This window comes from Melozone crissalis, unplaced genomic scaffold (genome assembly GCF_028551555.1).
Source record: "Melozone crissalis strain CALT ecotype California unplaced genomic scaffold, PUWL_Pcris_2 ptg000017l_1, whole genome shotgun sequence".
NCBI lineage: Eukaryota > Metazoa > Chordata > Aves > Passeriformes > Passerellidae > Melozone > Melozone crissalis.
In genome coordinates, this window is record NW_026535795.1 from 8,707,426 (window position 1) to 8,735,062 (window position 27,637).

At 50.2% G+C, this 27,637-nt stretch overlaps 2 protein-coding genes across 2 annotated transcripts; one reads left to right on the forward strand and one right to left on the reverse strand.

The window, feature by feature from the left end:
- On the forward strand, positions 1-14,000 carry GDAP1L1 (ganglioside induced differentiation associated protein 1 like 1). Its single transcript, XM_054274610.1, has 6 exons — positions 1-340; positions 2,739-2,931; positions 7,410-7,583; positions 9,562-9,659; positions 9,781-9,895; positions 12,620-14,000. The coding sequence occupies exons 1-6, from the start codon at positions 161-163 to the stop codon at positions 12,961-12,963; spliced, it is 1,104 nt and encodes a 367-aa protein (XP_054130585.1). The 5' UTR covers positions 1-160; the 3' UTR covers positions 12,964-14,000.
- An 8,992-nt stretch (positions 14,001-22,992) lies between these two features.
- On the reverse strand, positions 22,993-27,002 carry FITM2 (fat storage inducing transmembrane protein 2). The gene is made up of 2 exons (XM_054274570.1): positions 26,830-27,002; positions 22,993-24,171 (listed from the first exon to the last, which is right to left on the reverse strand). Exons 1-2 carry the CDS (start codon positions 27,000-27,002, stop codon positions 23,529-23,531), a joined length of 816 nt encoding a protein of 271 aa, XP_054130545.1. The 3' UTR covers positions 22,993-23,528.
- Positions 27,003-27,637: the final 635 nt, after the last annotated feature.

Sequence of the window (27,637 nt, forward strand, 5' to 3'; positions counted from 1 at the left end):
GCGGCACCGGGAGCGGCACCGGGAGCGGCCCGAGCAGTGACCCGCGCCCGCAGTGCCCGGGGGCCGGGGCTGCCCCGGGGATGGGCTGCCTGGAGCCCATGTGATGTGATGCGGGGCTGGCGCCGCTCTCCCGTCCCTCTCCCGCTCGCTCGCTGCTGTCATGGCGACTCCCAATAATGTTACTCCCACCAACTGCAGCTGGTGGCCCATCTCGGCGCTGGAGAACAGCGCGGGGAAATCCACGGAAGGCGAGGAAAATCACGACCCGACGGACCCCGCTCTCAAATCCCAGGACACATTGGTTTTGTACCACTGGACCCAGTCTTTCAGCTCACAAAAGGTAAAGAGAGCGATCGCTCGGCCGGGCGCTGGGGCGAGAATCACCTCCAGGTGCCAGGGCATCGCTTTGCTAGGAGGATGGATGGACGGATGGACGGACGGATGGATGGATGCACTGGGGGAGAGCGAGGGGCTCAGCCCCGTGGCTGGCCGGGGCAGCAACGTGCGGCCAGGCAGATCTTTGTACCTTTTACAGCATCTGCCTGGGGAGGGGATGGGGATGAGGATGAGGATGAGGATGGGGGGGGGGCTCGGCCAAATCTCGCCTTTGCTTTGGTATCACGGCTTGCACCGGGAGCCGCCTCGGCTTTTGTGCTCGCTGCCAGCCCCACACTGGCGTGGCCGGGAGCGCAGACAAAGGCAGAGCCGGGCCGGGACCACCCTGATGCTGCTGATGCTGATGCTGCTGCGGGAGGAGAGGCAGCCCGAGCCAGGCTGGTACCCGGGAGAGCATCCCGGACCCCGGCACGCAGCGATGATTCACGCCTCACACTGCAGCAGCGCCCTGGAAATTCTATTCCCGGATTGCCCCAGCAAGAAATCCCGTTTTCCACACAATAGTAAACGCTCATTTCGCAGCACGGCAGCTGTGTAGCAAACCCAGCCTTCACCCCCGGCCTCGAACCCCGCATCATTCCCGAGCCATGAACACCATATGGAGAATGGGCTGCTCGCAGGGGTGGGTGTCGGAACACCAAGTTCCCGGTGCCAGGGCCTCCCCGAGCTGCACAGCCCGGCGAGAGGGCCGGGCAGAGGTGCCCGTTCCTGCCAGCAGACACAAAGGAGGGAGGATGCCCGATGCAGCAGGGGGGCTGCACATGGTCGGCGGGATCCGCACTGCCGGGGATGCTCGTGCCCGGCTCCCCGCGCAATTCCCGGGAATGTTTTGTCACCCCAGCCTGGGATCCCCTTTGGGGTGTTGGCAGGGACCCCTGGCTGCCTCCTGCCAGGCCTTCAGCTCCTGAAAGCAGCACAGGGAGCCTGGGGCTGGATATCACTGATGGTACTGGATACCCCGGGTGGTTCTGGATACCCCGGGTGGTGCTGGATACCCCAGGTTGTGCTGGCTGAGGTTTATTTATCAGCTGGGAGGAAAAGGCCAGGAGCGAGTTGCAGTTGAGGAATCCTTTCTCTTGGAAGGAAGGAAGGAATCAGGAGGAACCAGGGTTTCTCTTGTTTGACTTTAAAAGAAAAAAATTAACTTGCCAGTCTTGTGAATAATTAATGACTAATTCCCCAGGAACTCTGAAGTACTCACAGAAAGGCTTATATATGTTAAATTGTATTTTTAGCTGCTGCTAGTTGGATGAAAACAAGTACTTTTGCCTCATTTGGTGGTTCTGTAAATCATGGCTTTCTCACATCCCCCGTGGGCTTTTTTTTTTTTTTTTGAGTTTGACATACTTAGTTCATAATAGTCAGGTTTTATAACCCAGAAGCCCAAAATGCCATCCCTGAGTGCATATTCAGCACTGTTTAATGCACAGAGCAGAGCAGCAGGATCAGCCCTGAGGTGGGGATGGGGATAGTGATGGTGTCCCACATTCAGCCCCACTCCTGCCTCCTCCTGCCCCTCTGCAAGGCTGGACTCACCTTTCCCACCCTGAGATGTGTGGGTGCCATCCCTGCTGTGCTGGGCAGGCCCAGGGCTGGAGGAGGGCAGGGGAAGGGGAAAGGGAAGGGGGAGGCAGCAGGTTTGACACAAGAGGTGTGAAGGTGCTGGATGATGCCCTCGAGATAATGTCAGCATGGAGGAAGAGGAGGAGGAGGAATGTTGTGCAGGGTCACAGGGGCTGCCTGGAACTTCTCACAGAACAGAGCCTTCACCTGGCAAAGGCAGAGTCCACTCCTGAGCGTGGAACATACCTGAGTCAGCATCCAGGTCTCCTTCAGCCAGCCAGCAGCACTCACTGGGTGCACATGTAAGCATAACATTGCTGCAGCCCTGCTTCCTCCTCTTCCTCCTCTTCCTCCTCTTCCTCCTCTTCCTCCTCCTTTTCTTCCTCAGTATGTGCTGGCCCATGCTGGGGTCCACAGCAGCATCACTGCCCCAGCTGGAGAGCTCCTGCCTCCCTCCACCCATGAGGGATTGGCTTTACTCTGCCTGTCACACAGGCCACCGGGACCAGGGAGGATGGTCCATGATTCTGAGAAGACAGGATGGGTTTGGGTGTCCCCTCTTTGCCAGGAAAATTAACTCTTTGCAGCTGTCCCATGGCTACAGCTGCTTGGCTTCTTGCAGGGCAAGCCCGTGATCCTGGCATGTCAGGATTAAGTTTAAGTTAACTTAAACTGTGTTTAAATTTAAGAGAAAGTTTTGGGGGCGTAATGGGGTAGGGGGGGCTGGAGAGCAGCTCAGAGTGTTGGCTGAGCCCTTTCTCCCTGGCTGCCTGCCCCAGGTGCGGCTGGTGATCGCAGAGAAGGGGCTGCCCTGCGAGGAGAGGGACGTCAGCATGCCCCTGATGGAGCACAAGGAGCCCTGGTTCATGCGGCTCAACCTGGGCGAGGAGGTGCCCGTCATCATCCACAGGGACAACATCATCAGCGACTACAACCAGATCATCGACTACATGGAGAAGAACTTCACGGGAGGTAGGGCAAAGCTGGGCTCTGCCTCAGAGGAAATTTGTGTCTAGTCCACATTTTAAACTGATCTACTTTTTTCCTTTAAAGTTTCATCTTCACCCCAGAAAATCAGCAAGCCACCAGCCCTCCCCAGACTTCTATGTTTTCCCATGAAATTGAAGAATTTCCAGCAGAAATCCCTTGCTGGAGGGCTCTGAGGGGTGTGGCAGCTAAGTTCCCCTTTTTCTGTCCTGGAAGTCAGGCTTCCTAACCAGACAATTTCTCTCAGTCCCCACGGTGCATGGTGGCATTTCACCAGAGTCCCCACTCGAGCACAGCCCATGGGAACACTTCTGACTTTAGGCACATCTGTGCTTTGTCCCTGGGTAATTGTATAAAGGGGCCTCTGCTGAGAGAAGGTGGGTGTAAGCTGTGTGCTGCTGCTCCTCTCCCCTCTTCCTCCAGGATTCCTGGGCCAGGAGACCCTGCTGTCCCTGCTGCTGCTGTGTCTCAGAGAAAACAGCCTCTCTAAAGTCAAAACCAGCCAGCGTTGCTGAGGACCATGGGAGGATGATGTGACACAAACCCAGAGGAAGGGACAGCCAGGAGAGGGAAGCTCACATTCCCTGGAGCAGGGCTGCAGGCCTGGCACACCAGGATGCTGAGACAGAGCTCAGCTTTGCTCAGCAGCCTCTCCCTGGCATCTCACACCCCTTCACCCTCATCCCCCCAGTCCTGGGGGCTGCTGGGCTGGGACACCCACAGGGCAGGCTTCAAAGCTGAGCAGGGATATCGGGCTTTGCCATCACGATGTTCAGCCCAGCATCCATCCCCTTGCAACAGAGACATCAAAAACATCTCAAAATAGCTCCCAGAGCCAGGGCTCCTTGCCAGCTCAGCTGCTGTCCTCTCCTGGCCTCCACTGCGCTGCTGCTCCGTGGAGGCACAGAGCTCCCTCCCAGAGGGGCAGCAGGGATCCCACTGGGAGGGATCCCACACCAGCAGCACGTCCTAGGGAATGGCAGCTGCTTTCCTGCCTGGCAGCAGCCCCAGCACAGGGGACATCAGGGGGTGTCAGTCCCCGCACCACTTCAGCTGGTCTCTGCGAAGGGCAGGTGGTCTGACATATGTGACAACAGGCTGTCCCCAGCAGGAGGGGCACACAGAGCTGTCCGAGCACTGGGAAACTCCTGTCGTTGAGGTTTTCCAGCCAGGTGCAGTTTCTGACCTTTCTGCTGGGAAATGGAGAGGGGAAGCTCCAGGCCCAGAGCATCACTCCCTGCTCCATGCTCTGCTCCATCCCATCACCCAGCAGTGCAGCTGCCAAAAGCATTGCCAGGATGTGGCAGTGCTGATCTGAGGGGGAATCAGGGAATCAGCCACCTTGCAAAAGTGTGTACAGTTTGAAAAGGCCTTTACAGGGTATTTTTACTGAGCTGTGTTTTCCCTGGGCTAAGGGCATGGCCTTTATCAGCTGCTTACACACACTGGGGTCCAGCTATCAGTAAAGGGTAGTGTGTGGATAAATGTTTTCATTTTCCCAAAAATAGCAGTGAATAGTGCCAATAAGCCACATTTGAGGATGTTTCTCACTAGGACAGTGCCCAGCAGTGCCCAGAAAGCCAGACACTGATCAGGGCAATATTTCTTCCAGGCAGGAGTGTCCTCCAAGGCCTGCACCCCCTTGCACAGCCACAGAGTGCAACAGCAGCCTCTATGTGCAGGTTGCTGTGGCATGTAAAGGCAAGTCAGGCCATCCCAATGAAAAACCTCTCTGGAACATGCTGAAGGACGTGGGCTGGTGGCCAGCACGCTGCTATTTCATTGTGGTTGCTCCATCTTCCTGCGGGATGGAGCAGTCCCTCTGCATGTGCTGTTCCCAGCCTCAGCCCCAGCCCTTTGGCTGCTGGCCAGGAGCCCTGTGGAAGGAGTACACAAGCTATAGGTCAGTTGTTGTTTCACTCATCTGGTCACTTTTCTTGGGTGGAAAATTCCCACTTGGAGAGCTGGAGCCAAGGCAGGGCAGGCAGCGAGCAGCCCTTGGCAGGGAGGAGCCACCGAAACCTCCCCTTGCTCTGGGGACAGTGACACTGATGCCTATCAGTGGGACAACTCTGTGGAGCCTTCCAGCAGGGACAGTCTGGGTCAGAGCCATGAGATTTCCAGTACAGGGGGTACCAAAATTTGCCTGGTTCTTGTCCAGCCATGGGCACCAGCAGGCACAGTAATGGCAAGGCCAGCTCCTGCCACCTGCAGCAGGGCTGGGCAGAGCACAGCTGTCACTTTAGGCCCTGAAACAAGGGGCTGCCCTGCTCACATCTGCTAAAATCCTCCCAACGTGACCCAGCTCAGGTGGGGACACTGGGATGTGGAGAGCCCAGTGCTGCAGGCAGGATGTGAACAACAGTCAGAGTCCTGGTGATGGATTTACTCACTGCCTGTAGACACTATAAACATTTATGATCCCTTAAAAACTGTGAGAGTTAAAAATCTTGGGGGAGACAAGAGCAGTGTTTTGCTTCTTCTGGTGTCACCTGCCTTGTATTTTGAGCTGACAGAGTAATAAAAGGCACAATGCAAATTACTATCCATGGAAAGTGAATAAACCCAACAAGGCAGGGAGGAGCAGAGCCAGCCAGGGCAAGGGATGTTCCTGCAGCTGAGACGCTGGCTGAGCATGGAGGGAAGATGCGCTGGGCTTCTTTGGTCATCTGCTCTGATTGCCCATTTGGGGGTTTTTAAGGAAGCCCAAGATTATGAGGTACCTCACTGTCACTGGAGACTCAGGAGATCCTAAACTCAAATCCCCATCTTTTAACTCTTTTCTACAGACCAGGAAGATTTTTCTCCCATTCTAAGAGACGTGAAATTAGAGTGTGGAGATCAGGGCTGGCTGCACTGACCCGAGGGAACACCAGGGCTGTGGGGCTGGGTAATGACATCCCTACATTCCCCTGTGATCCTGTGGGTTTGCCCATCTCGGGGCACGGGCTGGCTGCACTCCTGGCCGGGATGGGCAGCAGGGAGGGCGAGGGCAGAGCTGGCAGATCTGAGTGAAAGCTCTGCCCCAGGCAGCCCTGCTATCCCAGCAGGATTGCTCCCTGCTGTCCCGAGCAGCTGAGGAGCCACTAAGGAGCACCTGAGCCCTCGCAGGTGCTGCTGATTTGTGGAAGCAAATTCCACAACTTGTGTGAAAGTTGTGAAGTGGGGACTGCTCCCTTCAAAATATATGTGTACCTCTGGGAACTCTAGATCCTCTTTTATCTCTCTCTCTCAAATACATATGCATGCCATTTCACAATAGGTTCACACAAATTCATTCTACTGTTTTCGCGTGACATTTGCTGCTAATTCTTCTTTATCAGAAAGAATTCCTGGGTCAGGCTGCCCCCTCTCTAACAGTCTCTCTGTCTGCCCCCCTTATCTCTGTCCTTTGGCTGAAGCAGTTTCTCAGAGCATAGGCTTTTTACAAGAACAGGCAGTCACACTAAACAGCTGTGTTTCCAAGCTACAGACTTAACTCAAAGATGTGTGGGAATCCATAAATCAGAAAGTTTTGGGAAAGCTGCAAAAGGCAGGCCTCAGAGAGAGCAGGACTGTGATTAGAGCTAAGCAGTAGCCATGAGATAGATCAGCAGAAAAATTATGTAAAATATAGAAAAACAAGGACAAATAGAACAATGCTCTGTATATTAAAGCTTGTCTAGAATAACTCCCTAAGCTACAGAAAAGTTTATCTAGTGAGATATTAGGAAGTTTTGAGCTTAATAATGGAGCTCTGTGCATTGTGTTTTAAGGCTCCTGCCTGGATGAAATATTACCCGAATATTATTGTATTCAAAATAAGCAGGCATTGTTTTAACCCAAGGTATATGTGCTTATAGTGGTTGGATGGGACTACTGTCAATATTCTTTTGCTTTGTGTGATTGGTCAAAATACTTATAAAGTGAGTTGTAACTAAGTTCTTGGTCTGCTGCCTGGGATGTGAGCTGGTGGCATCTTACTGTTGTCGTTATATTGCAAAAGTTGTATTGTCATTACATTACAAAAGTTCCATATTTCTAGAGTTTTGTACCACCTTGATGTTTCTTGTAGGCAGCTCCTCAAGGCACTGACTCTTCCTTGTAGTAGCCAACTGACTCCAGCTCCCACCAATCCACTCTTTAATAACACTCTTCTTATTGGCTACAGGTGTGGCCTGTTAACATCAGGCCTGCTCCTCATCTTTAGTAATTGGTTCAGTTGCAACTCTTTAGGGATAAGATTACATTCTATACCACCTTCATTTACCCATACTGTATCCCCCTACATCTTCCCATTGTCATAACCATGTAATGAGACTGATGCTGGAAAATAAAACAGCTCAAGGCACATTCATAGCATTCCCATCCTGTTGGTGATTTGTACAGCGATAGATGTACATTTCGCCTAAATCAAAACTGATTTTTGCTCTGGAGAATTTCCGCTGTGTCTGACCAATAACACCCTTTCCCTGGCCGTGCAGAGAACGTGCCGCAGCTGATCCCCGAGCCGGGCAGCGCGCTGCACTCGCGGGTGCTGCAGTACCGGGAGCTGCTGGACTCGCTGCCCATGGACGCCTACACGCACGGCTGCATCCTGCACCCCGAGCTCACCACCGACTCCATGATCCCAAAGTACGCCACCACTGAGATCCGCAGTAAGTCAGTCGCCTTCCCGGGGGGCTGCCCAGCTCCTCTAGGCTCCACAGCCCACCGTGCTCCTGCTCGTCTCCCCTTCCTGCCAAAGGACAGCTGGGAAATGGCAAAGCACACAGAACACCCACAGCGTCCCCACCACACCCAAGAAGCTCTGTCTGCAGCACCCACACAAGTGCAATTCCCTGGTCTGGGAACTGCAGGCATCCTAGAGAGACTTCCTAACTCAGGGGGTGTCTGGGCCCCCATGCTTCTCCTCAGCTCTTTCTGGGTCACAGAAATTTGCCCCTCTCCCTGCAATAACTCTAAGGGCAGAGGAGGGAGCAGCCAGATTGAGTTGCAGGCGGTGCATGAATCGGCACAAGTCTGTGTACCTGACCTTCAAGTGCTCATGAAACATTGACGATGCTTATTATAACTCAATGGCAGGGATTGCTCCTGGAGAGAATTCCTGGCCAGAAAAGTGACCTTGTCAGGAGGGTGTTGGCACGTCCCAGGTCTCTCCCTTCCTTTAGGGTCCAGCCCCAAGCTGAGCCCATTGCAAACGCTGTTCCCAGCCCCATCCCTTTGGTTGTCTGGGTCCCAGATGGCCCTGCTGGGGTGGGATGCACTTGAGCACAGAGAGAAATAGGCAGTTCCTGAGGTGCAGCTTGTGGTCTGCCCTGCCTCTGCTGACACCCGTCACAGACAGCTTTCCCCATGTCACCAAGTGTCACCTCCACCCCCAGACCTTGGGCTGACTTAGGCCAGAGCCCCTCCCTTCCCCAAAGGGTGTGGCTGTGGTGGCTTCAGCCCCCATCTGCCTCACATCACCTCCCCAGCACTCTGCCGAGGTCTCTGAACACATCTCCTTGTCCCAACCCTGTCACTGGTGGCATTTCCCCAAGCCACACAAGGGGTATGAGCAGGTCCATGGGCTGATGGTGTCCTTCCTCCCCAGCTCATCTCCTGCTCCCAGGCAATGGCCCAGCTGCCCTGCTGCAGTGGGTGCTGAGGGAAATCCATGTCATTGTGTCCCAAGGAGAGGGTGAACCCAGGTTCCAGGCTGTCCCAAGGGGAATGAAATCAGGATTATATCCAGGTCTCCATCTGAGTTGCAGCCCCAGGAGAGCTGCTTGGCAGCCTTAGCAAGCACAAGCTGATGGCAGAAATGGGAATTTCAGCATTTTATAGCAGTGCACAGCCTGCTGCTGGCTCCCACCCCACTGGCCCTGGCACCTCCTGCATCAGCACCCTGGCAGAGCCAAGGCCTCCCTTGGTGGAGGAACAAGGAGGGAAAGACAGATGGTCCCTGGCTGGATGATATTAGCCAAACTTTGGATAATTTATGCTATCCCTTAGGTTACTCTGCCTCTAGGATTCCTTTCTTCCTTTCACTCTGCCCCTTTCCCTCCTCTAGCTCCCTTGCACAAAGCCCTTCCCATCCTCCCTGTGCCCAGAGAGGCAGAGGGTGAGCGAGCCTCTCTCCATGCCCATGATGGGCCCCACACCAGGGAACTGAGGGACAGCTTCACCCAGGGGGGAGCACTCCCTCCCTGCCCCACTGCTCTGAATGCACACCCGAGTGTGGGCAGCCAGCTCAGACATCCCACAGGCTCAGCCTGCTGGGGATGGAGCTGCAGGAGCCAGGTTATGGGCAAGCCCCGGGCTGTGCTTAACCAGCAAGCAACAGACAGAGCTTCCAGCAGCTCTAGTGTGAATCCAGCAGGGGAAATGAGGAGCTGAAACTCCCAGGCTGGGACTGACCACGGGGAGGGGGATTGGCCATACCTTGGCTCCAGCCCTGCCCTGTGAGATCCCTGTGTGCAGGGAGACACACGCCCTCAGATGTGGGAGCACAGCAGCAGCAAGCCATGGATTTGGCCCGTTTTAGCTCTCTGGGATGTTTTCCCTTGGTGCTACAGCCATATTTTGGCTGCAGGATGAGGTGATTTGCTATCACACACTGCTCATCACAGCCTCTCTGTCTGTGTCCCCCAGGACATTTAGCTAATGCCACCACGGACCTGATGAAGCTGGACCATGAAGAGGAGCCACAGCTCTCTGAGCCTTACCTCTCCAAGCAGAAGAAGCTCATGGTGAGTGGGTGAAAGCCACACACATCCCTGGTGCTGGGGGAACACAGACCTGCCACGGGCACCTGGTGCTTTGTGTCCCTGCATCCAGTTATTCCACATTCTAACCCTGCTCTCCACCCAGGCCAAGATCCTGGAGCACGACAATGTGAACTACTTGAAGAAGATCCTCGGAGAACTTGGGATGGTGCTCGACCAGATTGAGGCTGAGCTGGAGAAAAGGAAATTGGAGTACCAAGGTAGGCACTGGGCTGTGTTCCCACACGAGGCTGAGGTGCAACACCAGAAACAGCCAAGATTTGCATCTGATGAACAACTCCCATGGAGCAGCCTCTGCTGGGTCTGGGGCTGCCTCTGGGCTCTCCTGGTTTTGGGTACACTGATGTTGTTGCAGCCATGCTCTTACTAACCTCTGGCAAACCACTCTGCACCCTTTGCCACAGGGAATAGCAGGAGCCCAGTCCTCATGGGTGCTCTTTGGGAGCCCCAAAGTCACCTCAGGGTGATGGCAGGGGCCTCTACCCAGCAAGGGACTGACAGTGACTCTGTCTGGCTTAGGAAGCAGCAGGCTGGCCCCAGCACCACGAGGAGCTGAAAGTGCAGAGATGGGGACGTGTGCCACAGCCAAGCCCTCACATCACCATGCTGGGCACATCCCAGAGGAGCACAGGCAGGGAAACCCAGGAGTCTGAGGGGCCCTGGAGGGCAGAGCCTTTACAGAGCCTGCGTCACGTGCCAGCAGGTGGGAGACAGGGTCACCAGCCATCCCTGACAGCCAACAGCAGTGCTGGGAGCCTGCCCAGAGCTGCCCTGGCAGCCAGGGGTGCCTGGGCACAGCTGGGCAGCGCTTGTCCTGCCATCCCCTCTGGGTGATGCCAGCCTTCCTCCTCTGTGCCTCACTGCTGGCAGCGCTCAGAGCCCTGGCCCCGAGGGCTGCCAGCACCAGGTGCAGAGCAGAGCCCAGGCACAGTCAATGAGGGGATGGTCCCACAGCTGGCCCTGCCCTGGGCAGCCCTGCGTCACTCAGGGCCACCCTGGAGAGCCCTCGGAGGTGCCAAGGTCAGGCCCTGCAGGGCAGGGGGCTGGGGATTTACCAGGAGCCCTGATGTGCTCCCTGTGGCATCCTGCCTTGCCCTAATTTCCTCAAACACCCTCATTAACCGCTGTAAGGGCTGGGACAGCAGAATTCAGCCTAATGAGGTGCCCTGGGAGCACATCCCAGGTGCCTGGAGCAGAGAGATCACTGCTGCTGCATTCCCAGCACCCAGGTGCTCCAATGCCTTCAGTCCTGGTGTGCTGCTCCTGCCCTCTGCTCCAGAGCCCCAAACTCCCACCCCGTGCCCTTGGTCAGGATGCCAGCAGTGGGCAGGATCACCACTTTGGCAAGCTCCCAGGAGCTGCAGTGCAGCAGCTCTGCGCCCACGCAGCCCAGGCTGCAGCAGCAGCAGGGTGGGAGGTGCTGCAGCAGCACCAGGAGACCCCAGCCACAGGCACCCCCTTCAGCAGGGACAGACTGAGCCCCGCTGGGGCTGCTGGGCATGCACAGGGAACAGTCTTGGCCTGTGCTTCCACCCCACTGGGTGCTGGGCAGGGCTGCAAGGGGCTCCAGACTCAGCAGAGGCGCCAGCCAGAGCCAGGAGGGACGGAGGGACACGGAGGGATCACAGCTCTCTCCCACAGCCACCATCCCCACAGGTGCTTCCTCCTTCACCTGCAGCAGCTCCTGGAGTGAGGCAGCTGCCTCAGCCCTGCTCCCCTCACCGCTGAGCAGCAGCACCCACAGGGTCCCAGCACACCCCAGAAGCTCTGGCTGCAGCACCCGCACAAGTCATTAGTCACTGAAAATATTTATTGATTAATTAGGCACAGACAATCTGTCCACTTGGGCAGTGCCTCCAGCAGGATCTGGCAGGCTGCCAAGCAGCCACAAATGAGGGTTGCTAATAACCCATAATTGCCCCAGCCTGGTCCTGCAGCAGCTGCAGTGCCTGCCCTGGGGTGCTCTAATGGAGCCCCTCTTCTCTTTCCTGACACAATAGCCACAGCACAATGAAGAGCCCCAGAATCAGGAATCTGGAGCAAAGCTGACTGAGTGTGGATTTTTGTGTCCCTTCTGATGTTCTTTACCTGCACCTTCTGTCATCTCCCTCAACTCCATCCCAACCCAGCTCCTCGGTATTGAAAGGGCACTGAGGGAGTGCTTAACAATATCCTGGCCTGAAACTGCTTTTTCCAAACTAACAGCAGCTTGGTTTATTTTTGGATGTCTCTCTAGTGGGGTTTTTTCTGGGATCACCCATTATCAGGGGTTCTCAACCCTTCAGTGTCTTTCTTCATGTCCTGCACTCACCCTGAGCTCTGTCTCCCCCAAATCCTGGCTCTTGGCACAGAGGTGCTGCCAGTTTTGGTGTCCTGGAGCAGAGTCCCTGGTACAGGAGAGAGAACAAAGGCAGAACCTCCCCAGCAGCACACACGGGAGAGCAGCCAGGCCATCCAGCAAATGGTTTTGATTCCTGAGGATTTGTCACATCCCTAAAATAGGCCAGGTTGACGTGACACTCCTGAAACAGCTCCTGGTGCTGCCAAGGGCAGACACTGCTGCTGTCCCCGAGCACTGACACAGCACAAGGGGTCACTGCACAGCATCTTCCTTCAAGGGGGGCAAAGGGCTCTTTTCCAGGGATCTCCTGCTGTTCTTGACTTGGGGGAGAGGCAGCAGAGCCACTTTGCAGCCAGTAATTTGTATATTCACACAGGCTATAAATCATCATCTCCTATTCCCAGCTTTTGGCATCCCCGGACTCTCCATCACAGTAGATGGGTTCTGAGCTCCTGGCCCATCAAAGAGCTGGGGAAAAACACCCCAAATCTACAAAAGCTCCTGCCTATGTGAACCTTTTGAGCAAGCTTTTAGGTGCCTCCCCAAGAGATTCTTACCTCTGCTCTGTGTATTCTCTCTCCAGGGCAGAAGTGTGAACTTTGGCTCTGCGGATGCGTCTTCACTTTGGCCGATGTCTTGTTAGGAGCCACCCTGCACCGCCTCAAGTTTCTGGGACTCTCTAAGAAATACTGGGAGGATGGCAGCAGACCCAACCTACAGTCCTTCTTTGACAGGATACAGAAACGCTTCGCCTTCAGGAAAGTTTTGGGAGACATCCACACCACGCTGCTCTCTGCAGTGGTACCCAACGCCTTCAGGCTGGTCAAGCGGAAACCTCCCTCCTTCCTTGGAGCCTCCTTCCTGATGGGATCTCTGGGGGGAATGGGATATTTTGCTTATTGGTACTTAAAGAAAAAATACATCTAGTGCTGACTGCTTGGTGTTTAGTTTGGTGTCTCTGTGCTGTGTGAAATTATGATGAAGCCTCAGTAACTGTAATGAAATTTGAAGCAAGGTAATGAATAATTATATTGTTTAATGTAACATTCCATAGTCTAGAAGTAGAAACCTATACTGCAAGGAAATAAGACAACAACAACAACAAAGCGTCAACTTGTAAATGCCTTTTTTAGGTTTAGGTATTCAACTCCAGCCAGAGGCTCAAGGGTTCATGGGCTCAGCCCTGCCCACCGGGAAGTGGCACTGCCTCCAGCACCACCAGCTCCAGGGGGACAGACAGAATCCCAGGAGGCTTCCCAACACCCAAGCTGACTACTGGGACTTGGATACTTGGTCCTGTGCGTTTGTGTTTCCAAATTGTTCACTGGCCACATTTCACACATGCAGGTAGTGGCGACTTTCTTCTTCTAGAAGGCGTTGTGTTGTCGTGCTCGGAGCAGGGTGCAGTAGCTGGTCACAGTCAAGGTGGATTTCTGTTCTTCAAGTATTCCATTTTAAAAATTATTTTCATTAAAAGGAATATTTTTTATTGAGCTGCTCTTAGAATGTATCCACTTTCTACGTCTGGTTTTGGTGGGCTTTTTTTTAAAAGAATTTAATGTCTGTCTTTAACTGCCGCACTTTTTCCTTGAGATAAATCGTTTTGACTTTCATCCTGAATTCTGGCACATGAAGGAGATTATTGTTTTAAGCCTTTTGGCTCTGTCTCTTGAGTTTTCTTTCACGGATTTGCAAAGCATCTTTCACCAACTGAGCATATTTGGACTCTGAAAAAGTACAACCGTTTTCAGAACTTTTCAGCACTTTCCTGAAGGCGCTTTGGCTTTCTTCCATCGGGGGCTCTTTTCTGTCATTTCCTCGCTGTGTGTTTTCTTAGGGACACTTTGCACAGAATCACATTGATGACTTTCTTGTGCCTTTTGCATGCTGGAAAGAATAACAGGCCTCACTGCTACTCATGCTTTGGAAACTGAGATCCTCAATAAACCATATGGGAGGAGTAATGGCTTCGCATCTCTAAATGTGTTCCACATCCTTCTGGTCCCAGTGCAAGGCATGCCCCAGGGCACTGGGATGTGCAGGTAGCTTGTACTTTGCCTCATGTACTGCACTGGTATAAAACTTGCATGGAAATTATATGTATTCCTCTTAAAACCACTAATTTCTGTCAGCACTCAGCCTGCTGGCTTTCCAGGCACTCCAGGGATCCCTGGGAGCTGTGCTGTATCTCAGGGCTTGGGAATGAATGCCAAGGGTGGCTGAAATAACAGGAATTGCATTTGCCTCTGATTCAAATGTTATCTTTATGCATTTGAAAGCAGCAAGCTTTCCCAGGACCTTTTGGTACAACCTGGCTGCCACAGAATTGGGAACATTTAGCAGGAATTACAGGGGATGAGCACATTGAGAGTGCAAAACACACATTTATATGGTGCTTGCCATAAGGCTGGTCTCACAGGTTTCTAGAATACAACAGGCTGTGTAGCTGCAGAGGCTCTGTGTTACCCCTGTTACCACCCTGTGGTTGGGTAAGCACTTAAAATTGGGGTGTGAGAACCTAAATCCACCTGGCTCCTGCAGCTGAGGCTGCTGAGTGAAACCTTGCAGACACCCCTTCTCCCGAATAATTCAGTATTTGCTTTGTGGAGTCAGTGACTTCAGAAGAAATAGTTATTTTCCTCCTTGTTAAAGAGGGAGGCAGGAGGGCGCCCTGAGCTCCTCCCTTTACTGAATCTGAAAGGTGTAAGAAGATGACCTAGGGATCATCCTCTCTTTGGTCAATTAGCTGGTGATAAAACCCCCCGAAAGATTTATAAAGGTACACCAACATAAAACCCTTACCAGGATTTCACCCTTTTCCCTTTGTTTGTAGCCCTACATGCACATTCCCTGGCGATCTCCAAAAGCTGATGAAATGCACATTCCAGGCCCAGAAAGGAATATTAATGGGTTATAAGGCCAGGAAACCTAGAGGGAAGGAGAACAAAAGCTTCCTCCATTGCTAGGATTTCAGCCCAAGAATGAGGCAGAAGGAAGCTGCTTTGCAAGACTGCTGCTGGTTACTTTGCTCCTTAATTTTCATTTATTTCTGTATTTTAAACCACAGACATGTAAAGTCATGGAGCAAATCAGACCTCTAAACACTGGAGAAAATAGGTGTATGTTTTGTTTGGAGCACACTGTTAAAATGCAGCTGTTATGAGGAAACCCAGCAGCTGGAACAAGGCATGGACAGGAGCTGTCACCAGTGTTGCACTGTGGGCTGCTGGGAAGCCACTGATGGTGTAGTGCTGGATTTTGTACAGGTTCTCAGCTAGAAATAGTCAATAATAAGCCTTTCTTCTGCACCAAATAAAAATAAAATATTAAAAGAAAATATTGGCGCCACTCCCTGTCACTAAGCCTTGTTTTCCTGTCCTGGTAATGAAAAAGTACCAGGACTTTGCTCCAGGGAAAAGCAATTGGTGAGAGTGATAAAAGACAATTTCTGTGGCAGGCAGAGGCTGGATTGATGTGTGAGATCCCTGAATGAATGTCAGAGCCCCGATCAATCCCCTTAGCTGTGTCCATGGGCAGCCCTGGGGTGATTACAGGCTGTCATCATAAAAATTTGCTCTTGCTCTGACTGATCTCAGTCTGATCAGACCTTTCTGCTCCAGTTCCACTGCAAAGGGGAGCCCACTGCACGCCCTGGCCATGAGCCAGGCACTGGCCTGTTTGCTGCCCAGGGCATGTTCTGTACACAGAAACTTGAAAATGATGGCAAAAATCTGGTTTCTCACTCCAGGACTCTCTGCTTTGCTCTCAGCAAGGTGTGGGGCAACAGCAGTGCCCAAGGGGAAAGGCTGGAAGGTGAGGCACCTCAGAGGTGCTATTTTATATTTTAGACAGGAGGGAATGGCTCCTGCTGCATCCTGCTCCCGACACTCCTGTGTGCCTGACCCAGCCCTAGCCAGGGTCCTCCTTCCTTCTGGATGTACTTATTTACCCAAGCAAATTTTTATCCTCCAAAATCCCTGTGTTTTAGAGACAAATGTGCTTTGAGGCACCTCAGTGCTTTAAAATCTGCATCTGTGCTGAGGTGTGGAACTTCTCATTATCAGAGGGATGAAAATCAGGGGCTTTTCATCAATACCAAGCACCCCTGAGATGCAGCTCCGTGACACAGAGCCTTTCCCTCCTGCCTCCCAAGCCTCCTGTTTAACAGGCTCCCAGTGGTCACATTTGCAGAGCTGCAGCTTCTGAAATCTTTTTACTCCTCCAGGATTTGCTCAAAAGACTCGATTATGAAAATTGAAAATGTACATGTCAGCCTTACTGCTGGCTGGCATTGCTCTCCTTTGCTTGGCAAAGGATGGAGGAGATCTCTCCATGCAGAATAAAGGATTTCAACACCAAGCTGGCCAGAGGACAGGGAACACACCACAGAGCCTCTCACAACTTGCCAAATAAATCAAGAGCTGCCTAAGAATGTCTAGTGACCATTTGGTGGCCCTGTCAGAAATTATTTGCCAAGTGTTCCTCTGTTTTCGATGGAAAAAACCATCCTTACCCCCCAACAGCAATTTCAGAATCCAGGCTACAGAGAGAACAGGGATGGTGTAAGAGCTGCCCCTTCCTTCCTTTCTGCTGTGAAAGTAAATGAAGGATTTCCCCACATACCACCAAAACATTAAAGCTTGTGAAAATATTTAACATCAAGTTGTGTTTGGTGGTGTTGACTGCCATCATTAGGATCAAAGCCAAAACCACATAGACTGGATCCACAATGAAGGCAATGACAGCAACTAAATCCCTCAGGCTACTGAAAGGTATATGGGATTGAAATAATGTGGGATAATATGAATATAATATTTTGAGATGGCTAGGATAATATTTATATAAAAAACTAAAAATATAAAAACTAAAAACCCAAAGAAACGGGAAATAATGTACAACCTAAGAGCTAACTATTGTAACCCCAAATTTGCAATTACCTGGGGCATAGCTGAGGATAAAAGGGCAATTTCTATTCACATCAAAGCTGCTCTTGCTACACAAGTCTGTAGAAAAGCTCCTTCTGCCATAGTGGCATAAAGTCCCCAGTTCAGCAGCAATGCCCAGGGAAAAGTTCAACCCCTACAGGTGTGAATTAAAATTGAAAGCATCTCTGTATGCAGTGAACAGGACCAGATTTTGTATGCCTGAAAGATTTCCCAAAGCATGGCCTCAGTGCCCAAACTGCAGATGTTTCAGACCCAGTCATTTCTACTGAATCTACAGCTACAAGCAGTAATAAAAACACACAGGAACTTGGATTCTCTGATAAAGCACATTCATGATAAATACATTTCCTGGTTTTCCCCTGGTGCTGATCCCCAAATGTGCCCAAAGGACATTTCACTGTCATTTTCTTTCATTCTCCTTTTAACTGGCTTTCCTCTGGAGGATTAAACAGAGAGAAAACAGCCTGCACTGAGCAGCTCTCAGTGGAAGAAGGAAAGGCAGCTCTGCCATAAATAATGAGGATGAAGAATTGCTCTGTCCATCGCTGCAGCAGTACCTGTGTGCTGCTGGCCAGGCTCTACCTGCAGAGAGGAGATCATTTCCATTTCCATGTCAATTTGTGGCTGAAGAGCTTCAATAAGCAAAATGTCAGCCTCCACCCACTTCTCAGGAGCTCACAGGATTTTTTCTTCCTTTTTGTTCCCTCTGCACAATGATCTACTTTCAGCCCCTTTTTTCCTTTACCCCTCTCTGCTGTCCTGCCCCTTTGCTGTCCCCTGGGCTCCCTGGTGTCACTCTCCTGTCACAGACAGCAGGCCGTGTGTGACCATTCCCCAGAGACATTCCTGCTGTCAGGAGTCCCTGGGCTCTCAGGTTCTGCATCTCCTCCAATTCCCCCTGTCTGAGGAAGAACTGCTGAGAAAGGAAGGAGATTGAATCCTGCTAAAAACCTCTTAACAAACAGCACAGATCAATGATTTCTAAAACATTCCTTTAAAAATAACACCATCCATCCCCCTACTTGCATTGCCTCCCTTCTCAGCCCTTTCCTACCAGCACCTCATCTCTCCTGCGACCTAAATCCTTTTTAGCTCCAGGAGAGCTATCCAAATAAAGCTACTTTGCAATGAGAACAGTGTAACCAGGTTTGAGGGTGCTGTGTAATGCTGCAGGCAGTTCTTGACACAGAACCAAGTATCCTGCATAGTTAAGTGCAGTTTTGCACACGCTCTTTACGTCACAAGGTCATGTCACTCTACCACCAGCCTCCTGAACACTCTTCTATTTTTGCTTACCAGAAGCAATTTCTTTCCATTCTGTCCCCTGGGATCCAAGCACCACACAACAGCAATAGGTTTTTCTTCCCTTGGTCACAAGCAAAAAAAAAAACCCAAACAAAATCTCTGAAAACAACAAAGAAAAATCCCCAGTAAACAAAATAAATCAGAAACCATTTTTTTCTCCTAACTTCCAAACTATGACAATTAAGATAAAAAATACATATATTCTTAAAAACCTCAAACCTCTATCACTCCCATTCTTCTAAAAACGGAATCAGCTCAGGCTATGACAAAGCTGAAGCACCAGAGCTGTGGCCCACACCAGGTCCATGCCTGCTGCCATCACCTGCAAAACCTGCAGCGGGCATGCCCAGGGTGCCATTCCCAACAGCACAACCCTGCTAGGTGTGGGAACAATTCACACATTTGGATAAGGCCAACAGGCTCTGTGGGCTGAGCAGCATCCTTGTTTTCCCTCCCTTTTCATGGCTTTCCCCCCCCAGTCAGCTGTTCTGAGCTCAGCCTGTTCAGCTGAGTTCTCCTCGGTGGCGAGTGACAGCATTCAGGCTGTCACCAACATGTCACACCACGAGTGACCTCCCAGCACAGAACCCATGAGAAGGGAGGGCTCTGCAGGCAGGGCAGGATCCAGGGAAAGGATTTCAGAAGCTGACATTTACACTGAGGATGTGCCCAGTTCCTGCTCTGGTATCAAGCAGGACTGAGGAAATGCACAAAACTAACCTGGACTGGATGGGAAAAGGCTTCAGAGAGGTGAGGAAAAAAGTAATTATTTGCATTTTTTCTTGCTGAACATATTCCTTTCTTCAGCCTTCACATCCAGGGAGATCCTCAGCTCTGCCTCAGCTCTGCCACAGATCTCCTGTCACTGCACACATTGTCAGGAAGAGCACAACAGGGAAAGGGCATTTTTCCAAGTGCTGCTTTCCCATGATATCCAACCCTCCTGAAAGGATATAAAGCTCTTCCCCTACTGTTAATTTTCTTTTAGTCCCAATGCTTTACAGAGGAGTAATTTGGCTTGTTACAAGCACATGGCATTATCTTTTGTTTTGTGATGGACAGGGGGTAGTTTAAAAATAAATAAGCTTTCAGACTAAATAATATAATTATATAATTGCCTTAGATTTCATGGACTGCACTCAATCTTGATAGCCATTTCCATGTCTGCTTTTTCAGCTTTTAAACTTTATGCTGTCATTCTGTACTTTATTTAGGCACTAAGGGACTCTTCCCATATCCAAATTAATGATTTCCTGCTGAGCACCTGGATGAAAGTACCCTCCAGTGAAGTGAGCACTCAGTCCCCAAGAGAAGGACAAAGGTAACTCTTGTAATGCATCACTCTGCTCATCACATCACCTTTTTCCTCCCCTGAGCTCAAGCACATCAGGTGCAGTTCTTAAATGAATAAACCATGTGCTTTTCTCCAGGTTTTCCACCAGCACAGTGAGAGAGCAGTTTAACAACAGTTAAACATCAGTTCAGAGTCACAACAGCCTTTTTGTGTCTATTAATTACTTTCATCTTAAGCTTTGCAAAACGCCTCAAAGGAGGGAAGGCAAAATACTGAGAGAGCACACATCCAGCAGAGGTGGAGAGCATTTATTACTAATCTGTGCTCCAGGAGGAGAGATGAAGCTATGAAAAGAAATAATCCCAGCAAACAGGTTTCTGAGCAAAAGGAGAGAACACAAGGTGATCAAAGAGCTGGAGAAGCCGATTGCAGAGAGCTGCAGGGAGCTACTTTGAGTGTCCTGGTTTGAGCAACATTAAACTGCAGTGGAAAAATCAGTTACTATTTCATGAAGTGACCATTGACTTGTGTTCACAACTAAAGACTGATTTCCCAAAATATTTAACGTATCACAGCAGTTTCTTCCATTGAAGTGCACTCCAGGGCATAACTGGGTGTTTCTCACTGTGTCACCAATTGCCACACACCAAAACAGAAAACAGGATTGTTTTTTTTGCAGCCACCCACAACCCAAGTTTCAGCACACACAAATAAATTGGGAAACCAGGAATATCATTTAGCACCAGAGAAGCATTCATGGATGACATTTGCTTTAACAAACTTGGAGGAAGACTCAAACCCTGGGTTCAGGCTTGTTTAAAGTCTGAGCTGCTCACATGGCTCTTATGAAACACCTCAACTTTCCTGTTTGCCTGAGCTCACCTGTGGTGACACCAACATCTGAAAGAGTCCCAGGTAAGTGAAGAGTGAAATGAATCCTAAGGCAGTTTCTCTTCCCACTGTGCTCTACCTGTTCCCAGCAGAGGAAAATGTTTAAGGCACCAAGAGCTGCCTTGGCCACACAGTCAGGCCAAAAGCTGCTCCTGTGAAACAACTGTGAAACAGGGCCCACAAAACAGCCCAAGAACAGGCAATGAAAGATTAGCAGGCAGATGTTGAAATATGTTAGTAAGATGTTGGAGACAAAAATTCCCTGGGTAATTCTGTAGACAGAAAGACAGCTCTGTGAGAACAACAGGAATACTTTAATGGAGAAAAAGCAAAAAAAAAAAATCTACCCCAACACTTGAAACAAACCAGTAATACCTGTTGACAGCTGATTTGTGCCTTTACCACAGGATACCAAATCCAGCTGCTCCCAGCACTGTTTCTCTGGCTGCAAATCTGTTGTGGAGAGGCTGCAATTTTTATTTTAATGATAAAATTTGGGAGAGAAAGGGAAGTCAGATAAATGTGATGGCAAATATGTGAACAAGAAATTTGCAACTTTAAGTTTCCAGATGAAGCACAAGGAAGCAGATTCCTAGTTTGGAGCAGAGTCAAAAAGCACAAATAAGGTCTGGAGCACAAGGGAACCTTCTGAGCCAAGAGCTGGCCATGGTGTCTGGGCTCTGAGAAAGACCCCAGCATTTCCAAACTCACAAGGAGTATTCCAGCCCATGGGAGTTTCCCCATACATTTCAATGGATTAGGCTTTCCCTCTGCTACAATAAACCATGCTTACAAAATGAACTGCTTGGTGTAACAGGCACACATTGGGAAACTTGCTTTAATCAGCTATGGCTTTTGTTTGGTTTTGTTTCTTTTTAAAGCTCTGCATTCCTGAGAACCCATCCTCTGTTAACCCTTTCAAACAGTGCAGAACTTTGAGAGCCAGCTCAATCAGACCTCTCAGTACTCACACAAACTCTGGGGGGCTGGGTCATCCAGGGATGTGGAGAGTAACAACAGCATCTTTACACATAGCAGGAACAGATTCTCAAAGACACAAACACTGATAAAGTTTTCAAATGTTTTTCTTTCATTGTTTTAAATAAGAGAATAACCATATCCTACATTATTTCCATTAAAAAAATAATCTGCATGACACTGGTTAAAGTGGACAGAAATATCCACAGTGATTGCACAAAACATTTGTGAAAATGAACATCATTTCAGCAAGTCAGTTGGTTTAAGTAAACAGCATTTCCTGTTCCAAGGGCTTGTCTATACAGCAAAGTTACATAAAGATAACCTAAAATAGGAACTTAATGAAATTAATCATAAAACCTTCTGGGTATATAATATAATCCTTTTCCATGGTGAATGTGGCTTGCAGTCTAGCTTAGCTCTATTGGGAGTAGGCTTAAATTACATCAAAAGAGTGTCTGCAAATACATTTGCATTGTTTAAACAAATTTAGTTAAACCCAATATGAGTTAATCAGTGCAATTTTCAAAGAGTCAGCTTAAAAGGCAATTTAATACAAAACCAAGAGGAGTTTGACAGAAAAGACATAACCCTGTGGACAGCTTCTTTCTGAGAGGTGAATTGCTTTTTCTAAGGACACACAACTCCCACCTGCCACCAAATTCAGTGGGAATTCCAGCGAATTTAGCTCTCCTCAGAGGCAGACCACAGCATGGAACTAACACTGCTGGAGGAATTGCAAATGCTTCCACTCAGAGAGAGGCTGAGCTGGCAAATGTGCCAAGATTACCTGATGGAGCATCACACCCTGCAGTCAGAAAAAGTCACTCTGCAGTCTGTGGGGTCAGTGGAGGTGACCCACAGCCCCTCCTGGCTGTCCTGTCATCACTGTCAAACACACTTCATGCAACTGCACCATGAATGAGCCTCTATAAAATAATTAAAAGCTTTGGAGATAAAAACTATGCTAAACATCTGACTGATAAGATGAGCAAGCCCATCTCACCCCTATTCATTATCTACTAGCAGTGTTTTGTTCAGTAGTGGCTTTACAGCCACATCAAAAGTGGCCACAGCTTTATGTGCAATCAGAATTAAATAGCTTATTGGTATTGCAAGAATAAATATTGCTTCAAGCACACTCTGCTTTGCAGCTCCCAGGATAAACAATGCATTTCACTCATTACCAAGCAGACTATTTGGGAAATAGCAGGATAAGCTAGCTCGTTCAGAACACCAGAATTCCACTGTTGTTCTAGAAGAAAGAACAAACCCAAGGAATTTGTTGTTGCAAAGTTTGTAGTGGATTAGATTTTAAAAAAATTAAAACCCCAATCCTCATACTAGACTTTTTAGCAAAACAGAAAGGAGTTTGGGTTTTTTAGTGTCTAGAATAAAATGACAAAATATTATTACATCTACCTCACCTAAGGAGAAAGTTAAGGCTTGTTTTTCCAAGAGCTTCCTTTTAGGACATGGCATGAATTGAGAATCAGCCTGCCTCAGACACTGCACCTCAGACTTACTGAGGCATTTCTGGCAAGTTAGTGTTTTTAACACTTGAGAACATGAGATGTTCCAGTTTCACAACAGAACCGCTTTCAGAATTTATATTTCTGCAATGCTTAGCAGCACTGTGATTATTAGAGCTTTCCCATAAGGCAATACAAATAGGAACATTAAAAAGCCTGAGGTTTGGATCATCCACAATATCTTGACATAATTCAAAAAGGAAGAGGGAGAATTAACTGAGATAAATCACACTCCTAAAGATCAAAGGCCTCTTTTAGCCTTGGGTCTGCTACTTCATTTATTAGTGAGAGAAACAGATTCAGCTCCTGATTTCTTTGCTGACAATCCCAGTCGGCAGCTCCTGAACAAGAGCAGACTCTTCCAATCCTGATTTTTTTTTCTTCTCCCAGGGAAGAAGCTCATTACCACCTGCCAGCCAATGGCTAGTACAGATTAGGTTTCCTCCAACCCATCACCTTGTTCCTTACAGTGGAAATACAGTAACCATTCCTACATTCAACTACTCCAGTACTGAAAGCAAAATCCAAAACATTTCAAACCTTATTTTATCTGCTATAGCTGTATTTCTTTGAACTCAAAGGTATATTTGGAAGAGGTAGTCCAGGAGAAAAGGGCTTCAAATACCAATACCTGTATGTCCCATACCAAGCTGCCAGACCTATCAGCACACCGAGAAGCTTTTGGCTGAAGTCATGGAAATACAGGGCAGTACAGAGGAACATGAACACCCAGATCATGGTGAGGGAACACAGGGAAACCAGCAGCACGTTGATCACCACCCTCAGCTTGGAGCCGTGCTCTATGGCCAGCGCTTCCAGCACAGCCAGCTCCTCCAGGATCATCATGGCACAGTAGGAGAGCAGGAAGCAGTGCCCCGAGATGTCGAAGCCGCTCCAGACGCCGCCGTCCTGCCGGCACTCGCGCTTGGAGGCGTACGGCCGGGGGGGCTGGCCGGGCTGGCCCTGCAGGGAGCACTCCCCTGTGAGGTTCTCTATGAAGATGAAGAGCTCAGTGCACAGGTACCACACGGCCGTGCCCACCAGCAGGGCCCCCAGGCGCCGCAGCACCAGCAGCGCGCTCCGCGTGCGGCCGAACAGGAGCTTGCTCCGGCCCAGCTCGTACGTGCTGAGGGTGATGAAGGGCAGCAGCAGCCACAGAGTCCAAGCCCAGGCCACCTTCACGAAGTATCTGCCAGAGGAAAGGCAAAGGAGACACAAAGGAGCATGGGTGAAATGCCACAGTGGAGTAAGTGCTCGAGGTCAGTGTTCAGAACTGTCTAAATAAGAGACTTGGCCCTGTTGTATTTGCAGGGAGTGTCCCAACAAAGGCAGGAATGATGCATCTGACTCCATGTTCTCAGAAGGCTAATTTACTACTTTATAATTTATTACTTTATAATACTATCATATATTGAGGAATACTATTCTATACTAAAGAATACAGAAATTATACTTACTCAATGCTGAAAAGATAATAATGAAAACTTGTGACTCTTTCCAGAGTCTCGACACAGCTTGGCCCTGATTAGCCAATGAGTGAAAACTTACACCAGAATCCAATGAAATAATCTCCAAATACAGTCCACATGAACAAAATAGAGGAGAAACAAAAGAGTTAAGAATTGTTTTCCTTTTCTCTGAGGCTTCTCAGCTTCCCAGGAGAAAAGTCCTGGGTGAAGGGATTTTTTTCAGAGAATGTGAATGCCACACTTGTGCCCTCCTCCCAAAATACAGCTTAGCCACAATCTTAACCCTCTCCCCAGTACTCCCCTCAAGCCCAAAACCTGAATACTTCCTCAGGCAGGTACTTGTTCCCAAGGCAGTGTTGCCTTGGGCCCAGAGCCCTCATTCATTGCAGCAGACCTGCAGTTCAGTTTTGCAATCACTTTGACCCTACAAAGCAGCTCAACTCTGCCCTGCTCAAAATGCAGCTGCAAAGAATGTATTTTTAGCTTGCCACCCTGACCACAGTAACCCCTTCTCTGACTCTTCCACCATCTCAATTATCCTTGCTTACAAAGCCTTTCACAACCTCAGCCTCTAAAGACAGCCAGAAGAGCTGGCTCTTTCCCCTCATCAGCCTGAGAAGCTTTTTCTCTCTCGTGTCCTTCTAAACAAATGAGGCAGCTCAATGTTGTTCCTTTATTGTCCTTTCAATCAATGAGAGCCTTCTTTTAGCATACACAAATCCTTCCATCTCTAGATTCACTCTCTGCCCTGAAAACTTTTGCTGTGATGCCCATAAAATCTTGAAGCCCAGCTGACAATGTGTTGACATCTTGTTTAACAGAAGACAGTATTGTGTTAACTCAATCTCTTTTCAAATCTTAAACTGGAGCACGTGTAAGTGAATTTATTAATGAATTAAGGAGGCCACAGTCCAGGATCTTGTTTCTCCCATCAGCACTTTCCAAGGTGCTTGCTTCCTATCAGCTGGTGGGAAATGGAATTGTGCAGCCCCTTTGTTACCCAGAGCCCAGTTTGAAAACAGAGACAGCTGAACTCTGTGCCTGAGCTGTGGACACAACACACAGTCATCATTTAATCCTCACCTGAGCATCAAAGGCAAAGCCAAACCAGTCTGGAGTTCTGCATCCTCCTTATGACCCTAACAAACCTGTCAGGGCCTTGCCCAGGACTTTAATTTTACAGAAGTGATGCCTGTGTGGCAACTGCAGCTGCTACCATGAAACAGTAGTTGAAAATAACCCTCCCATTTTATTTAAAAGCAAGAAAGGCTGCCAAGGTTACTGCTGACAAGCCAGGAGGCAAGTAATTTGCAGGGAAAAAGTACTTGCTTCAGGAACTGTCAGTACAGATCACCTTCCTCTATTTAAAAAGGAGAACTGAACTGAAATATGCTTTTACTGTAAGATCAATTTCTCTCTAAGTGTTTCCTGTCAATGCTCTTTCAATCACACTGAAAACAGCTCTTGTCCCATGTCACCAAATGACAGATTGGAATGAGTTAAGTCCAAAGCCGCCCAAGTCACAGAGGAAAACAGCAATTTTAATTTTACTTTAGACCTGTAGCAGGACAGCACACGTGCTCCAGCCCAGCTCATTGCTTCCTTCAAAATGCTCAAACTAATTTCACAGAATGACTAAGCCAGTTAGCTCATCGCCCAAGTGCCAGAAAAGGATGGCAGCCACTCTACTTTTAGGAAAGATGCTAAAAGACCTATTTCCTTCAGCTCGCTTTTAGATCAGCTCGGTAACTATCACAGAATCACAGAATCTGCTGAGTTGGAAGGGACTCACAAGGGTCATGGAGTCCAACCCTTGGCCCTGCACAGGAGAGTGCAAGAGTCACACCATGTGCTGGAGAGCATTGTCAAAAATGCTGTCAAAATGTCAAAATGCTGCCAAAATGTCAGAACGCTGAGCTCTGTCGGCCTTGGTGCTGTTACCGCTGCCCTGGGGAGCCTGTTCCAGTGTTCGGCTATGATCCTGATGAAGAATCCTTTCCTAACACCCAGCCTAGCCCTCTGACACAGCTCCAGGCCCTGCCCTCGGCTCCTGCCACTGCCTGCCAGAGAAAGTGAAATCAGTTTATTCAAATACGAGGAATTATCTGCGAGATTAAGAAGGAAAAAAAAAAGAAAAAAGAAAAACCAAAACTCCTTTTCTCCCCTTCCAATAAAGACTGAACCACTGAAAACTCCCGGTATTCTGAAACCTTTGAGTCAGGAACAGTAAATCTCATCACCGAAGCACCAACCCCAGCCCAGCGCGGCACTCGCGGCCAGCACCGACCCCCAGCCCGCTCCGGGCACCCCGGCCCGCTCCGTCCGCCCTGCCCGGCCCCTCCCGCTCGCACCGCCCGCGACCCCGGGCCCCTCCTCACACGTTGAGCGGGTTGCGCTTGTTCTGCAGCGGCGAGTCGGGCACCAGGTCGCTGTCCTTGAGCGCGGAGCCGAGCACGGCGATGGCGAGCAGCAGCGCGGGGAGGCGGCGGCGCAGCGGCCCGCGGGCCAGCGCGGCCCGCAGCCAGCGCCCGCTCCGCTCCAGCCGCTCCATGGCCGCCCCACAGCGCCCGCACCGCCCGGCCCCGCCCCCGCAGCGCCCCCGCGCGGCCACCGCCGGCACCGCCACACGGGGCTGCCACACAGCGCCCTCTGCTGGCAGCCCGCGGGAGCGCCAGGAGCCGTGAACGAGCAGCCGTGCGCCGGGATCGGCCCGCAGGGATCCGTTCACAGGGATCCATCCTCAGGGATCCATCCTCAGGGATCTGATCACAGGGATCGACCCGCAGGGATCCGTTCACAGGGATCCATCCTCAGGGCTCCATTCACAGGGATCTGATCACAGGGATCGGCCCGCAGGGATCCGTTCATAGGGATCCATCCGAAGGGATCCATTCACAGGGATCTGATCACAGGGATCGGCCCGCAGGGATCCGTTCACAGGGATCCATCCGCAGGGATCCATTCACAGGGATCTGCTCACAGGGATCGGCCCGCAGGGATCCGTTCATAGGGATCCATCCGAAGGGATCCATTCACAGGGATCTGATCACAGGGATCGGCCCGCAGGGATCCGTTCACAGGGATCCATCCGCAGGGATCCATTCACAGGGATCTGATCACAGGAATCGGCCCGCAGGGATCCGTTCACAGGGATCCATCCTCAGGGATCCATTCACAGGGATCTGA